Below are 17,793 nucleotides of genomic sequence, written 5' to 3' on the forward strand. Positions count from 1 at the left end.
CTTTTTCTTTTCCTTTGCGCTCATGCTCAGGCAATCAAACAGCAGGCACGGCGTAAGAATAGTCCCGGTGGACTCGGGTATGGGTGTGGAAGATTGGGAAGGGGCATTCAAAGTCCCAGACTCGGGAATCCTGGATGACTACTTAGACCAAGAGCAGAAGATGTGGGAGGACGAAGACAAGAGCATTATCTATCATCTCTCAGATGCGCCAAAACCAAAAGTGTCCAGAATCAGCAGGTTCTACCAGACTGTAGAGTGTGACTCCCTTGAGCCGCAAGAGCGGCCGCCTGGGTTTGGCACCAGGGAGGTCCGCTTAGTATACCGAGAAGCTGGCAGCTTCGAGGATGAGTTATCCCCTCCTGAGATCGACATCATCCCGTCCCTAAAAGGACTCCAAAAGCATGTGGATCGGGAAGGTTTGCTCTTTAAGACCAGGCTGTGGGCCAAGACCGCGTTGGAGGACAGCTACGCAGCGTTCCGTGAGGAGGAAGCGGCCCGGGAAGAGGCCATGATCAGAACCGAATTTGGATCTGTGGGTTCCGACGAAATGCAGTACTCCTTCGGTTCGGATGAGGAACTTGAGGACTTGATTTTTGCTGAGGGCGATGTCACATATGAGTATGAGTCGTATGAATATGCCAATAGGTATGGGCCTATGCTTGAAGGGTCTGGAATTGGACCAGACCCCAGCTTGTTGCCAGATGATGAACCTTGTGAGGATTACATCAACCCGATGGACGAACTGAAGTGTTTGGTCAACTCGGTTTCGCATTATTTGGCGGTAAAAGAGGAGGAACTCAACAGCTATGAATCCCAGCAGAAACCAGTAAGGAGAAAACTTCCGTCACTTCCCGTTGTCCTACCCGAGGTCTGTAAGACTGAGGAAGTGAAATCCGTGGACTTTGAACCCGAGAAAATGAAACCGGAAGAAAAAGTAGGTGTTAAAAACATCATGACATCTTTGTTAAGTACTATTACAGGGTCTAAAACTGTCTCTGAACCAAATGCTCCAGAGGATCCCAAAACACCCGATCCTGATTCCGGTTTCTTCAAATTGCTATCCATTAACCCAAAAAGTAGCCCTGATGTCAAGGAAACCTCGGAGCTCACATCCACTGACCCATCCTCTTCTAAAGTGTTCTCCAAGGCCGAGTCCGGCATCTCCAAGCTGCTTTCTTTCATTCCCAAAACCAGCGGCACGTCCCCCCCAGTAGCCATCGTTCCCCCTGCTTCCCAGGAGCCCCCCACCGAAAAGAAGTTTTCACTGCAGTCTCTAATGCCTTTCCAATCCTTAGACTCAACTCGACCAGCAGAAGCTATCCAAACGTCTGATAGTACAGGGGTGCAAGATGATAACCAGTCTACTTCTGGGTTAGAATCTGTGCTGGGGAGGTTTAGTCCTATGAGATTGTTTTACAATTCCAGCACACCACCATCAAGAGAACCTTCACCCCAAGTGTCACAACAACCTAGCCCAGAGATAACTAGTCATGATCCGGAAAACTCGGTCCCAAATCTTAACAACTGTTCAAACGCACAATCCAGACCAGATTCTGGAACCGGATCCATTGAGCTCCATTCGGAAATAGGAAGTGGCTCGGTTGAGCTCCTTCCTGACACAGGAAGTGGCTCGGTTGAGCTCCTTCCTGACACAGGTAGTGGCTCGGTTGAGCTTCTTCCAGAGACAGAATCTTCCGGTGAAATAACCGATACCCACCAAACAATTGCCTCGCTACCAGAAGCCAAAGCTGAATCAAAGGCAGAAGATACAGGCTTATTTAGCCCTTTTAGAAAATCTCTCTCCAGTTTGATATCCACAAATCCCCCTGAAAACTCTAAACCAACAAGCCCTAAACAAACAGAGGAATCTTTTTTAGGTGGTAAACTCAAGATCCCCTTCTTCTCCACTGAAGATCCTCCAACCACAAACCAAACAAAACCTGATGGAGGGGTGATTTCTGGATTTCTTAAATTTGCCACAGGGGAGGACACCAGTGTGCAGTCAAGGAGTCTGTCCCCAAATTCCACAAAATCCCCTTCACCAACTCGTGCAGCACTGCTTGAAAGCAACCCAAAAGGAAATACTGAAACCGGTTGGTTTTCAAATCTGTTTAAAGTGACTCCAAGTGAACCCGCTAAGGAAACCGCAAAGGCTCCGGTAACTCCCAGTGTTACTGTCACCAAACCTAGCGGCCTAACAGAACAACACACTGAGGAATCTGCAGGGAGAACATTGTCAGTCAACAAAGACCAGAGTGATGTGCAGACTAAGGATCAACCACCTGACACTCAACAACCTCAAGGGTTTTTGTCAGGGTTGATGAAACCCGGTCCGAAAGAAGAGTCCAAACAAAGCCAAGGAGAGAACAGTCAGCCTCAACAAGTAGGTTTGCTTTCAGGGGTATTCTCCTCGATGTCTCCATCTTCATCTGAAGCACAGAGTCCTCAAACTCAACCCTCAACTGGTCTCTTATCTGGATTCTTCAAATTTACTTCTGACAACATTTCGGCTCCTGCAAACCAGCCACCTGCAACAGGGCCACAAAGCCAATCCAGCCAAGTACCTGGTCAGGGACAAACTCCTAGTGCGCAACCCCCGATTGGTGGACTATTGTCAGGGCTCTTAAAGAAAGCCACAGACTCTGTTATTCAGCCTAATCAGGAGTTCAAAACAGATGAAACCACAAAAATGAATCAAGGGGAAAGTCCGTCACCAGCTGAGAAAGGTAAAATGGTCACTGCTTCCATGAAAGCTTCCTCCGCTGACAAGCTAGACCAGCAAATGGAAACACAACCAGATCATCAACAAAAACTACTACCAAAAGCCTCAGCGACAACACCAAAAGAGAAATCAGCAACTCCAGGTCCTCAATCAGATAATCAGCAATCAGGTAATTTTTTGTCCGGGTTTTTGAATAAGATCGTAGAGCCCACCCCTGCAACATCTCAACCGCACTCCTCAACTCCTCAGCAAGGAAGTTTCCTCTCTGGCCTTTTTGGAATGGGAAACCAAGACCCGGTCCGTGGAAGTTCACCGAGCCATCAACAAGGTGCCACACCGGGACGATCTCAACAACCGGGTGTCAGACCAAATTTACACAGGCAAAGCCAAATTCCACCACAGCAGACCCCAAGTAGTCCTGCGGGTCTGCTCACTGGATTTTTGGGCAAAATTACAGAGGCAGGAGTGCCGCCAACTTCCACTTCCTCGGGGGGTCAACAAAATCAACAGAAAACAGAGACCACAGCTCCTAAGCAAACACAGCAACTTCCTAACCAACAAGGAGGTTTCTTGTCTGGTCTATTTTCATCAAGTCCTCTGACTCAAAGTCAGCATCAGCAGAAACCAGCTATGAATCCTTCAAACCGGCAGCCACTACAACGACAAAGCCAGATACCTCAACAACCTGCTGTGGCTGAGCCGCAACAGGGAGGAATTTTCTCAGGTTTGTTGAGTAAATTAACTACTGATAATCCAACACAACCACCAAAACCTCAGGAAGGGCTTCAAGAAGGTGCTAAAGCAACCACTGCTGGATCTCAGCCAAAAGCAGGGCCAGCTAGTCAACAGGGTGGATTCCTGTCTGGGTTGTTGAATCCAACACCGCAGCAGCAAATGTTGGGAAAAAAAACACAAATACCTGAAAGTGAACTGCCCAGTCAAGGTGGAGGTTTACTTTCTAGCTTTTTAAAGCTTGCCTCTGGTGAGACTCAAGAACACCTTGTCCACAAAACCGAGGGCGGTATGCCTGGTCAAAGTCAAGCTGCATCTGAATCAGGTGGTATAATTTCTGGAAAGCTCAACAAAATGTCAGAGCAAACATCCTTTGCAATTGACCAGGAAAGCCATAAAAAACAGCAAGCACAAGGACGCCCCCAGATTCAGAGGACAAAACCAGTCGAAGGGTTTTCTGCACCAGATGTGGCAGGAGAAAAAGATTCCAAAGATCAAAAAGGCTTTCTCTCAGGTCTGTTCAGTGCTAATGAGGATTCCTCCTCAAAAGATTCCAGCCTGATAAAGGGCGACGCAAAATCCTCCAGTGCAAGTAACATATCCCCTGGTCTTTTTTCTGGAATTTTTAAAACCGCCCCAAGTGACAAAACCGCTTCTGCAAATGAACCAGAAAAACGCCCTCTAAACCGTTTGTTGCCTAGGACTAAGGAAGATAAGTCTTCAGTTGCAGTAGCAGTCACATCTTCTGTTCTAGATTCAGTAGGGCTCAACTGTACAGAAAAGGTTCCGCCAGTGATTCATAAAGTCCCCACCGTGTCACCAACGCAACGTTACCTTGAGGAGATTGAGCGTCTTTTGTACGGAACAGCCGGAGAGTACGGCTACAAAGATCTTTTGTACAATTTCACAGAGCACGGCGTGATTCTGCCGGAGCTCTATGAGCACCAGTGTCTCATCGAGGCACTTTTGTGGCAGCAACTCAATGACTACGCACTTGCCGAGGCGCTTGCCACTCAAGCACACGAAGTCTACCAGGAATGCCGAGCACCTTTGATCGGTGGAGGCGGGGTAGCCCAGTGGCAGGGTGGCTCGGGCCTGAGTCCGAAAGAAATTGCCCATTTTAACGTTCCTTCACACCCATGGAAGGATCCTGGTGCCCAAATCTTTGAGAGTCGAAATCGCTTCTTGGAACCAGATGAAGACCTGGTTTTGTTTGATATGACATGCAGGACCAAGATGCCATGGTCCAGCTGCGACCACCTGGATGAACTTGGCAGGGGGGCCCAATCCTGGATAACAAAAAGCAGTGTTTTAAACCTGTCCAGTGAAAAGCCAAGGCGTAGAATGAACCGGTGTCAATCCTTTGTGGATGTCACCAGTGTAGTGGAGAAAGCAGCAGCTTTCAGAGATGCGACTGCTGACGACTTTAGTTTGAAATCAGCGACAGAATTTTTGAAACGGCTTGCAACCAAAAAAGGTCCGATGGACCTAACTTGTGGTGCTGTGGATTTCAGTAGGTCAGCTGGAACTTCTATTCTTAGTGATGAAGAACTTTTTTTGGAGGACCCGGAATGGTATCAACAGTGGTTGTCACTGTTGGAGCAAGGACTCTGGTGGCCAGCCGAAGCTGGGGACTGTGGCTATTACGTGTACACCAATGGAGACTTCATATATTCACTTTTAACTGACAGAGCTGGAAAACATCTGTATGCTTGCGCTGCTCCGGAAGACCTTGAGACGCTCGGTAACATCACCGAAAACATCGCAAACATTCTGACCCAGAAAGATAAGGAAAATATAACCTTGTGTGGATTTAAAATCCCCCTCTGCCCAAGAGAAACAACTCATTGGATTCCAGAACAAGTGCACAGCAAATCAGAGCTCCTGAATGCTCCGCAGGATTTCACCTCAGCTCTACGCAAAGGTGAAAAAATCATGAATTTGAACATGGAAAGTTTCTCTCAGATGTTTCAGGAGTCCCTGTCCTCACAATCGGAAGTCCCTGTGGACTTCACTGTGTATAAACTAAAAAAGATCACATTGGGAACAGATGCAAACCTTCAAGGCAACTACGAGCCACTATTGAAACCCACCGATCTAAGAGTAAACTCTAGTAAAGCGGCTCACAGGGGACCATACTGGATGAATCAAGGTGTACAGAACCCAAGCCCACCTCCCCCAAGATGTAACAGGTCAACATCTCCTAAGAAACCTCCCCAAATTCCTGAAATCAGGGTTGGACTTGTGGATGATGTAGCGGTTTCCCAATCCTTACAAAAAACAGGATCAGCAGTTTCAGCAGGAAACATGTCCAAGTCATTTGATACTGATGTGAATAGAGCTCATCCACTTCCCTCTGCAACAACTGTGTCCTCTGGCAAGCTGTCCACAAACGTCACCAAGACCCTTCCTCAAACACCATTAGCATCTAAGATATCTGAAACCATTCAAAATGTTACCCCTTGCCCTTCACCTCCTCCATTAAAAATACCAACCGCTGTCTCGACCACTCCACAAAGACCTCAGCTATCAAGGCAGCCATCTCAGGCAGACAAGCCCAGGGAACCACTAAAAAACACCAAGGCTGCAATTTCTGGGGTCGGGAATTTCAGCCAAACATCTACCAATCCTCCAGTTCCTGTTGTGAAAGCTCCTCAGTTACACATTGTGAACCCTTGCACAAGTGATGAAGCCGGACTTTATAAGAAAACTCAGAACGTTGGCACCCAGTCAGGCAACAAACTCTTGGATTTTTCCATCTCTAGTAATGAGAACAAGAATGCAGCTGAAAAAAATCTCCAAACGGAGTCTTTGAAACAAAAAACGGAGGTTGTTGACTTTTCTAAACACAAGTTGAAGAGATGTAAGGAATCGGAGGAGAACATTGTTTGGACTGGTAATGTGGCTGTAAATCTTATCAAAGAAAAGGAGGAAAAACCTGTCTCAATACAATCCATAGCATGTTCTCCTCAAATGTGTCTGGGTCCTCAACCAGTTCATATTGAAGAACCGATGCAAACTCAACCATCCTTAGTGACTAACTCTTGGTCACAGCAGACTTATGTTGACCATAGAAGAGCAACCTTAGCATCTTCTAACAAAACCCAGATGAGTACACCTGCAAACTTGTTTAAAGCTGTACATGATATGTCTGCAAAGACCACAACTCAATCAATTTTGCATATAAAAGAGTCAAATCCAGTGGATTGCCTTACCCAGGGTGAGTCAATGTTATCTGGATTTTCCTCACCTCGAAAAATATCTACTCAAAAGCAAGTCCGCATTGGTGCACAGCAAACAGACTACGAATTCAGGCAACTAAAGGGGTCATTAGATACTAACTGTCTGGGACACCAGATTCACATCAACCCGAAAAGAAGCTCTTTGACATCTTCTTCATATATGTCTCTTGAAAACCAGTCTACAGTATCTGCAAATTCAGTCAAATCCATACAAGACATGACTTGTAAGATTCCAAAAGAAGACAAAACGGTTTCAAAAGTTCCAGGCCAGCCAGTTGAAGCACTGGCTCTGACAAAGAAGAAACCAGTCAGTCCAGAGAGAAAAAACAGCAATCTAAGTCATCAAGTGTCTTTAGACTTGTCATACAGAAAAGTAGCAGAGGTCTCAGAACATCCTCACGATTTTGATCCATGTGAAAACTACAAAAAACAGTCAAGTCTATGTCATCGAGAGTCTCTGGACCTGTCATATCGAGAAGTAACAGCGGTCTCAGGACATCCTCCCCATTTTGATACTTACCAAAACCGGGAACCTAAGAGAGAGGATTTTCAAAGACCACAGCACTGGGTTCAGTCAAAAACTACTGATAAATCCTCTGAACTACTATCAGCACCGGCCAATTCCATCAAGGCTGTGCTCGACATGTCTTCAAAACCATTCGGTTTTAAGATGGTACCTGATCTGCGAATGGACGATACTCTGACAAAAGGAATCCCATTAACTAAAGAAAAACCTACCGAGCGCCAAATGGCTCGAAGTAATTCTGTTGGCGTTGCGCTGATTAAAGACATTTCCTCTCCAGAATCGTTTGATTGGATTCAGTGTCAGGAACCCGAGAGTCAAAAACCTTTCCCACCTTGCATAAAGTATTCACCAAACACTTCCGTAAATTCCACCACTGGACGTCCACTAGATATGTCATCAAAGACAGTTGTCAGTGTAAAAACTGCAGAGTCCTCAGAACTTCATGAAGCTGTTTCACTCATTAACAAACCAAGTGCACGAGCAATGGCCAGGAAAAACTCTAGTGGCCTACCACTTGTGGTCGAATTAGAACCAACATATCAGAAAATACCTCAGCAGAGACGGGTTTCCCTGCCTGAACTAAAAGAGACTTTCCACAGCCCAGTCTCTAACTGCCATTCCAGCATGCCTTTGTCCTCCAAATACAACCATGTGGAGCAAGCAACCAAACCCATGAACTTCTCTACCAAAGACACTGGAAGCACAACATATATTTCTTGTAGTTACACTGATCTAGAAGATGGGCTGCCTATAAATTTCACTAAAAAAGAATCTGCAAATAGAGAGAAAACCAGCAGGCGAATTCTAAAGAAGTTGTCGCAGGGTTTAGAGGACCTGACTGTGGAAACTCAAAGCAAGACCACTGACAGTGATGGTCAATATGCTGATGATCTTTCCTCACCCAATATGTATCCAACTAGCCTTTATCAGGAACAGGACTATGGAACAGCGTACACAACTCAAAAAATCTATAAATACTTGCCTCATCTCACTTTAGCTTCTCAACCAATGATTAACCTTCCAGGAAGTAGAATGTGTTCATTGTCAAAACCTGGTAGTCAACTGACGCTAGACAACAAAGACTCCAATAACATGTATAACCAGGCCGGTACAACAAAAAATTGTCTTGAAAGAAATAGGTCAAGAAAAGATCCCAGTGTTCCCATGAAAACCCAAACACTCAATCAACAGCCGACTGTGGGTCCTTTTAAAGAAAACCCCAAACTAAATGTCACAGGAAGTCAGTATTTTAACCAGAAACAACATGTTCTAGAAACTATCAACAACTCGGTGTCTTTAGATTTAAAATCGTCACCTGACTCAAAACAATACCCTATCACTGTGCACCAAAGTCAAGAACTGAAAGTACTTTCAACTTCAAGTTCTACTCAGACTTTACCCCGTTTTCCGGCACTTGTCTCACAGTCTGTGACTGCAAGGCCAGAACCTCTAAAGCATATAAGGGAACAAAGTTTTAGACCTGATCGCCAAAGTCTACAAAGTATAAAGCCAGAGTTCCAAAGACAAGAAACAAGCAGACAGCCTGACTCAAAACAATACCAATTCACTGTGCAGCAAAGTCAACAACCAAAAGTACTTTCAACTTCAAGTTCTACACAGATTGTTCCAGGTTTTGCCACGCTTGACTCCAAGTCCTTAACCTCAAGGCAAGAATCTTTAAACCACACAAGGGAACAAAGTTTTGGACTTGATTGCCTAGGCGAAAAAAGTATTAAGCCAGAACTCAAAAGACAGGAAGCAACTAACGCGGGATGCCCTTCTGTCAAAGGCTTGATGTCGATATTCAGTGATTTGGGTTCAGATGGCAGTGTCACTGGGCAACCAACTAAACCAACAACACATCCTACGATAACAAGGTCTCAAAATTTAGACCAACAGTCTCAGATTACAATAGTGACTGGTGACTATGTTGCAAGCTCCCCTGATATGAACCTTCAGTCCATAGACAGTAAAGTATCCAAGCAAACAACGCCGGAAAAAGTATTGCCTCCACTACCATCACCTGTTTCTGAATCTCATCACAAAGATTTCAAAACCAGTAGCTCCAACCATACACCATCTGTGACATCATCATCCTGTGACGCGCTTCGGTTGGCCCAAAGACTCCAAAAACCAAGTGTACCTAAATCTGAATCAAACAACACCACAATCCCTCATAGTGAAGACACAAGAGTTGAACACTCACTAAAATTGTCTGAAGCTTTATCTAAAGTTATGCCGGAAGAACCCGGCACAAAACCCCCTGATCTCACTCCTGAAGGTGACCCCGATAAAGTAAGTCTTCCCAGAACAATTTATATTGGCATTAATACTCCAGATATGTCGCCGGTTGATCAACCGATTGATCCAATTGGGCCCCGACCATATGTCAGACTACCCCACATATTCGTCTCAGCTGCAAGTTCCCCAGAAGACGAGTTGACCGAAGATGAGCCCAAAGAGTTCAGCATCAATGAAAGTTTACCTTCAGAGTGTCCAAAGGATAATGAACCTTCAAGCGAAGATTTATCCCTGTGTGATAAATCCAATGTCATTGTTGCAGAGACCACTGAACGTTTACCCAAAAGTTTAGTACAAACTACAAAACCTGAATTGAATGAAAAGGAGCTGAACCAAGGACTGGAACACTCCCTTGTTGAAAGGTTAATCTCAGAGCCTGATCCAAAGGCTGAAAGCAATGTCGGTTGTGAACCACCAATCGAAGAACCAATCAAACATTTGGAAGAGGATAAACCTGCTAGTGACCTCACGGCAGTAGGCCACAAGCCTGAAAAAAACGCAGAACCTCCAAATGAGGACCAAATGACTACTTCAGAAATTGTACTACCTGATGAACAAACAGAGTCAAAAATGGCTGAAAAACCTTGTGAAAAAGTCCGTCAACTTGATGAAAAGATGGAGAATGAAACTCCTCTAGCTGATTCTCAAATAAAGTCTGTAGAAGAAGCTACCAAAGAAGGAGGTCCAGGAGCCAAGCTTGATCAACTGCCCAATGAACCACAAAAACCAAGTCCAGAGCAGACTACTTCCCAGTCAGGAATGCCAATCCTTGAAGGTATTCTTCCTGGCTCAACTACCAAAGATCCAACTGATTCTGGTTTACTCTCAACGTTTGGTGGGTCCAGTGTGCCGGTATCTGAAACCAAAGAATCAGTACCACAGTCCACAGAGGCCAAAGAAAAAAGTCTACTCTCAATGCTTGGGGGATCAAAGGAGTTCACATCCCCTGAAACGAAAACAGTTCAGTCAAACCCAAGTGAACCACCAGGGAAAGGATTATTGTCAATGTTTGGTGGGCCACAAATCCCAGCATCCCCCGAATCCAAGGGACTGGGAACTTTTTCAACTTCACAAGAACCACAAGGGAAAGGACTACTGTCAATGTTCGGCGGGTCAAATGTCCCAGCATCCCCTGAATCCAAGGGACAAAGAACTTCTTCAACTTCCCAAGAACCACAAGGAAAAGGATTACTGTCAATGTTTGGCGGGTCAAATGTCCCAACATTCCCTGGACCCAAAGGACCATCACATTCTTCATCTGCACAAGAATCACAAGCAAAAGGTTTGCTTTCTATGTTTGGTGGGTCAAATATTCCAGCCACCACTGCAACTAAAGGACCACCCCCTTCTTCCTCCACACCAGAATTGCAAGGAAAAACCTTATTCTCAATGTTTGGTGGCTCCAGTACTCATCCAAGCGGACCAAGAGGACCAACTGCTGGAAGTGTACCACCAAGAGGTCCTTCAACTAAAGAACCTCCAGGAAAAGGCTTGTTTTCTATGTTTGGTGGAGCTGCACCCCAGCAGGGGCCAAGTCCAAGAGGTCCTTCTCCAGCAAGTGCTGGTTCTGCTTTATTCGGCAACATTCTCCAAATTTCTTCCAATAAGGAAAGTCCAGGTACAGGCCTTTTCACAAAGTTTGGAGGACCCACTGGACCGACTCAGACTGACCCAAAAACGCTGCTAACAGGACAAACAGCACCAACAGGATTTCGAGCATCTGAACCCTCTGGAAAAGGACTTCTCTCCTTGTTTGGCGGACAAAGCAATCAGAATCAAACATCTGAACCAGAAGGTAGTTTCAAAGTTTCTTCTGTGTTCTCTCTTGGTGGGAGCTCTGATGGTAGCAAAACTAAAACTGGCTTTGGGATGTTTGGAATGTCTTTCACAGATGAGTCCAAAAAAGATACACAATCAATTGGTGTGGCAAAGGAGGAAAGTAGTAAATGTGAAAGTGTAAAACCCCAAGAAAAAAAAGAGATTATCCAAATGGAGACTAGCCCAAGCGAAAATTTAAAACCAGAAGAAGAGCAGGAGACTGTCCAGCTGGATCAAAGCCCAAGTAAAGACCCAAAAGCCTCAGAAATGAGAGATTCCCTAACGATAGAGCTTAGACCTAGTGAAAATATAAAACCACAAGAAAAGAAGGAGGTTGTCCATATGGATCGAAGTCCAAGTGAAGACCTTAAAGACTCAGAAATCAAAGAGTGTCTACTGGTAGAGCCTAAACCTAGTGAATATGTACAACCACAAGAAAAGGACGAGGATGTCCATATGGACCAAAGCCCATGTGAAGACCTAAAAGCCCTAGAAGCAAAAGATTCTTTAACAATAGAGCCTCGTCAAAGTGAAGACATAAAAGCCTCAGAAACTAAAGAGTCACTACCAATTGACCCCAGACCCAGTGAAGATGTAAAAGCAGAAGAAAAGGATCCAGATTCAACTGAAGACCCAAAGGCTCAAGAATCCAAAAAGTCTGTAATAATAGAGCCTAGCCCAAGTGAAGACGACAAAACCTCAGAAACAAAAGAATCTCAACTGATGGATTCTAGAACCGTTGCAGATGTAAAGCCACCGGAAAATGAGGTTGTCCATATTAATCAAACCTCAAGTGAAGACCTAAAATCCCTAGAAATGAATAAGTCTCTACCTATAGAACCCAGACCCAGCGAAGATGTTAAACCTCACGAAAAGGAGGAGCTGGACACAAGCCCACGTGAAGACCTAAAAGCCCCAGATATGACCAAGGAATCATCAGATTTTCAGAATGATGTGGGTGTTATATTATCGGAGGAAGCGACTATAGACACATCAGAGGAGCCCTCTATGGAACCAAGGATTTCGCTCTTAACCTCAGAAGTGTTAGTGACCACAAAAGAATCCCTAATGACACACACTGCAGTAGACCTGGAAACTGAACCTGACAAACCTTCAACAGGTTACCAAGTTATTGGAGTAAACCCACCAGAGGTCATCTATTCAGATGCAGTGATCAATAAAACCCCATCAGTGGGTCTTGAATTACCTCCACTTCAGCCTATACCAAGACCTAGACCACCTGTCACACATGTACAAAGAATGGGAGCACCGACAATGAGAGGCTCTTCACAGATGGGGAGACCAAGAATGCCTGGGCCCAGGGCACCAGTCCCCCAGAAGCCCCCTGAGCCTACTCCATTTTCAGGCTTTATATCCATGTTTTCAAACACTCCAAGCACACCAAATAAACAGAGCACTGTTGGTGGATTCTTCTCAAGCTCATCAGGCTCTCTTTTCGGCTCTTCTGCTCCTCGTCAACAGCAAAAAACACAACAACCACAAAAAAGCTCGTTTTTTGGTCTTCCAAGTAGCATTGCCCCGGAATCCATCAAAGGAGACATACTTGGTATATTTAAGGGTCCTGAAGTCACCAAACCTGATGAACCTCAGCCTTCAGCTAAGACTGAAGAAGTTATTATCTCTGCAGAAGACTTCATCCCTGAGAAGAGTTCTGTTGAAGAAGTAGAACATGCAGATAAGAAAGATGTTGAGGAAAGTTTTACTATTGAACAAGACCTCAATTCACCCTCTAAAAAATTGGAAGATGAAAATGACGTGGAGATTACTGACATAGTAGTATTACCTTCTCCTTCTGAGCCCCAAGAGCCTGTACCTGAGACAAAAACCACATTTGAAAAAACAAACCTTTCAGCACCTAAATCTGGCTTTTTATCCGTTGCGTCTGATGGAACATCATCAATTGGATCCTTCTTCTCGTCCTCAAATGTGGAAGAGAAACCTTCTCTGCCCCCACAGAATGAGGGTAGTCTCTTCTCTGGTTTTAAAAGTCTCAAAGTCGGCCTTTTTCAGGATGAGAACACACCAGGAAAGGAAGAACCATCATCAGTTTTTGGCTTGAAACTTGGTTCCATGTTTGGAGCTTTGGATTCTGCCAAGCCTGTGGTCACCACTCAACCGCAGCCACAAAGTCTGAAACTCGCTGAGGAACTGGACAAACTCTCCCAATGCTCAGGAGACTCAGAAAGTCTAAGCGGGACTTCCAAAACAGGGAGCTGCGACAGCTTAGCTGAGTCACCGCAGACGGGACTCGCTTCAGAGATCGTGTCCCTTGCAGAATGTCCAGAGGAACCACAGGTACAAGTGAGTCCAAGTGAAGATGATGGAAGGGTCGCTACACCGCAGAACACAGAGCCTCCTAAGAAGCTTCCGACTGAAGAAACCGTTCCAAGGCTAGTGCTTGTCATCATTCTAATACTTGCTTTGACTTTTCCTTTTTGTTTCCTTCCCATCCTTTCCCAACTTTCTTAGATGCCTTGTATGTATTTACATTAGCCTTACCTATATATGACCTAGAATTGAAGACCAGATCTCAGTCAGTTAGATTGTTTCGTGGGTTTTGGCTTTGGGCAGGAAACTGTCCATACGCCTGTTAGTCTTTGTATGCACTTTGGCTCTATAGAAGGACAAGGTTGTTTTTCCTGAAGACTCTTAGGAAGTGAAGCCACTGCTGGGCCTCCATTGACAAGGAAGCTGGGTTTGTGTTTGTCCTCCTGAAATCGTGTATGACTTCCTTGGATTTGGTGGTGAAGAGTATGAATTTATTCTTCAAACACCTTGTTGTAAGTGTTTCACCCTCTTCCCTTTAGCTGCCTTATTTTCAACAGAGAAGAGGCTGGCAGAAAATTTAGCCTTTTTGGTGGGTGGCTGAACAGTCATGGGTGTAGAAAGTAAACAGCAGAGTGCTTGGGGGTAAGTAGTGCTCAGCATTAGGATGGCTGAGTTTCAAAGATTGTGAGCGGTTGGAAATAAAGTCAAAAAATCAGCGGCAGACGGAGGAGGAGAGCCCTAGGTGGGAGAGTTTCTTCACCAGCATCTCCAGGATGATGCTCCTCTGATGCTCCTTGTGGCTCGGTGCAGTGTGAAGTGCTGTGTTTATGGCTTCATCAGTGGAGTTGTTTGCCCTGTAGGAAAACTTATTGGGGTCCTGTGTGAGAGGTAGGAGACTTTGACGTGCTGGGACACCAACGTTGTCACTCCAAAAAAGTGCAACATGCATGTGGTGTAGTCATTTTATCAAGGAAGAAACCATTGTTTCTTTCATTAACCAAAAAAAGGCTAACTTACATTTGAGTAAAAGGCTATATGTGTCCAACTGAGCAGATAGCACCTACGTAACAGCCTTATAGCTTTCTTGACAGAGACTGAAAGGCCGAGGATCTTTTTTATTAGCGAGGTGTGTGTAATTCGCCCGCCTGAACAACGTTCTTCTGCTACAACCAATTTCTTATATGAATCGAAGCGGGCCAGATAGATTCATGACTGGGAGAGGCTGTTTGGAGCACAGCCAAGACAAAGTAAATCACCGCCACTTTCCTCGTTAGCTGTCACGAAGCAGCCTTGCAGACGTCTGCTCGCTTTCACCTCTAAAAAATTTGCTCCGGACATGCAAAAATTGTCAGCGGAGAGCAAAGTCAGCTGATGAAATTTGAGATGTCCGTCAATAACAGCGCTAGGCAAAACCGGTCCTCCAGCCGAACAGGCAGACCTCCTCTGCTCCAATCCTGGTGCATTGAATTACTAGGATTGTTAACAGGCTTCTAGACAGCATGCTAACGAGCTGATAATTTGTAGAAACTTCCAAAAACATGCAGGAAATGTGGCCCTTAAAGACCAGGTTGCCCACCCCTAGTATAGAATTTCTCCAGACTTCCTGCTGGACCCCCAAGATACTTGAATTTCCTCAGCTTTTTTACTGAGTAACATAGCTTAGGGTAAAAAGAAATAAAACTTTTCCTTCAACCATCAGTAGAAGTCCTCAGTCCTACCTACTTATCTCCCTGTATGTGCTCCTGGTTGATAATTCAGAAAATATTCATACATTAGACCCCCAGGATACAACAGGAATCCTTTCTGAGGTGGGGATTGCGAAGTTAAATTGCTGTATAGCGAGGGAGTCAAACCCAGGTACACCAGATAAAAACATTAAAATAATAAAAGGGTATAAAGTAAGTACTACTTTAGTGTAATATACGATGTGTATGATTATATAACATCATAAATAAATGTACTAGTAAATAATTATTAATTTTTGAATTTACCTTTTGTTTTACGGATTTTAGCTGGTCAAGTGTAGTTGCAGGTGAATGCAGAAGTGACGGCGACAGCTGATAAAAAATATCAATCAATTATTTGAACTTTTACTTTCAAGGATTTTCATGACCTTAGGACATTTACTCTTTTTAATCTCATCCTTATTCTTAATTTTTGTCTGATTTGTATGACTTCGTATTTCATAATCATCCTAAGCTTCATTTCTACGGTTATCGTAATTTTTCTTCTCCCTTTAGCATCACTGCAAGCCTTGGGACCTATCGCGAATAAACTAGTTTATTACATAATATTTTGAACCAAATAAAGAGAGAAAGACATCTTGGGAGGGAGTTCGGCCAATCGCATATCATCGTTTTCATAATGCTAAAACGCAAACTAATAGCAGACCAATATTTAAGATGACGTGGTCCAATAGCAGACAGGCATCTTAGAGACGTAACTCGTCATACGCACATCAGTACTAAGGATACAACTAATAATTTGTATAATTGGGGGAAAACCCCAAAGAGGCACCCCAAAAAACATCTTGTTCCAAATTAAGAAATGTAAACACCTTAAAGCAGGGTCGCCATATCCCGGGGGTCTACGGTACGCCTTATAGTGTTCAACATATTAAATTCATGCTCACTTTCCAACAGTCCGGCTGAAGTTAGTCACTCGAACTCTCTGGAAAACCTCAACCTGACCAGTTCACGGATCATTTCTAAACCCGAGTCAGACCCTCACCTCCCACTGGACCAGGACCAAGCGACGATCCCTGCACCGGACATCATTGACGTGAAGGACCCCACTGTGGCGCCATCCATCAGAGACATTGATAACCACAACACCAGGATTGTCAGCAGGTGCCTTAATTGGACTAACCATGTAAAATGATGATACAAGTAGGGTTTCGAGAACTAATCGATGAAATTGATTATTACAAGCCTTGGCCACTAATTAGATAATCAATTTGTTGTGTCACGAGATTTTTTGACTACTCAGTACGTTAAATCCAAATAGGAGTGCACAAAATTTTGTTGTGACGCTGCGAGTTGTAGTACCTCTTTGGTCTGGCAGGGGGGCCAATGTCTTTTTTTTTTTTTTTTTAAAAGTTCTTACATTTTTAAAAACATTTTTTATTGAACATTGCGTCATTACGAACAATATTGGCATGAAAGTTTCAACTTTGTAGAGTTTGAGTGTTTCATCATGACACAAAGTTTATAATATTCAAAGGAACAGAGGAAAAAAAATCAGAAAATAAGTAATTGAAATAAATAAAGTTAAAAGAAAAACAATAATAATGACATGTTTAACTTAACACAAGGGGCAGATTCTTAAGCATCTTATTTATAATTTATATTTTGGGATCTTATTTGTTGAAAAGTGGGTTTACATTATTGATATACTGTATTTTTTATGGATAAAAAATGGCTACACATCAAATGAAATCTATTACTCTTTCGTTTTTGTTTTGTATGAAAATTCCAAAATCAATATAATCTTCGGATAAGGTGGTAGGAAAAGACTATCTTGGTGTATAGCATATATTTGTATTCATTTTTGTTCATTGTCAATTTTTTTTAAAAACTTAAAAATTAAAAAAAAATATATATAATATGGGATATGTTGTTTTGTGCACTAGTTTTCTATGAGTTCAATATTTGAAAAAAAAGGAGTAAATAAAAAATGTTTTTATGAAATCCGAATAATCAAAAATAAAAATCGACCAATTCATGATGAAAATAATCGTTAGTTACAGCCCTAAATGTAATAGATCTTGATCTCACATTTTTTTCCTCTTGATTTCTTACTTAGCTATTCGCTAGATGGTCCACCTTTGTGCTCTCCTTCCAAGATCCGCTGGCTTAAAGCATACTACAAAATCCGGGCTGAGCTATTACTGGTAGGACTTTTTATTTATTTTATTTTTTAAATGATTATTACCAATTTTCATGCAGCTTGGTTGACTTTCTGCTCCATATTTGCACATGCTGGGTCTGGTGTTAATGAAACCAAAATGCAGAAAATATGTGTTTGCTGTTACCCCTTTCAAGGAGTTTTCAGTTTTTTTCAATTAGCGGTATGAAATAAAAATGACTTTATTAATTTCTGGAATAACATTGAGGAGGAGGGAAGGAGAGTGTTGGAAGAAGTGGGTGGGGGAGTTCAAGGAA

The 17,793-nt window shown here is 43.6% G+C and overlaps 1 protein-coding gene across 1 annotated transcript in view; it reads left to right on the forward strand.

Annotated features, from left to right (window-relative positions):
* The window catches only part of LOC148365207 (protein unc-13 homolog B-like), a 111,848-nt gene that overhangs the window by 31,420 nt on the left and 62,635 nt on the right, over positions 1-17,793 (forward strand). Inside the window, exons 9-10 of the mRNA XM_088335695.1 lie at positions 16,273-16,479; positions 17,435-17,522. Of these exons, the coding sequence (XP_088191821.1) occupies positions 16,273-16,479; positions 17,435-17,522 (295 nt within the window). The remainder of the gene's footprint in view (positions 1-16,272; positions 16,480-17,434; positions 17,523-17,793) is intronic.

Source organism: Urocampus carinirostris, chromosome 5 (genome assembly GCF_059441175.1).
Source record: "Urocampus carinirostris isolate Australia breed hairy pipefish chromosome 5, RoL_Ucar_1.0, whole genome shotgun sequence".
NCBI lineage: Eukaryota > Metazoa > Chordata > Actinopteri > Syngnathiformes > Syngnathidae > Urocampus > Urocampus carinirostris.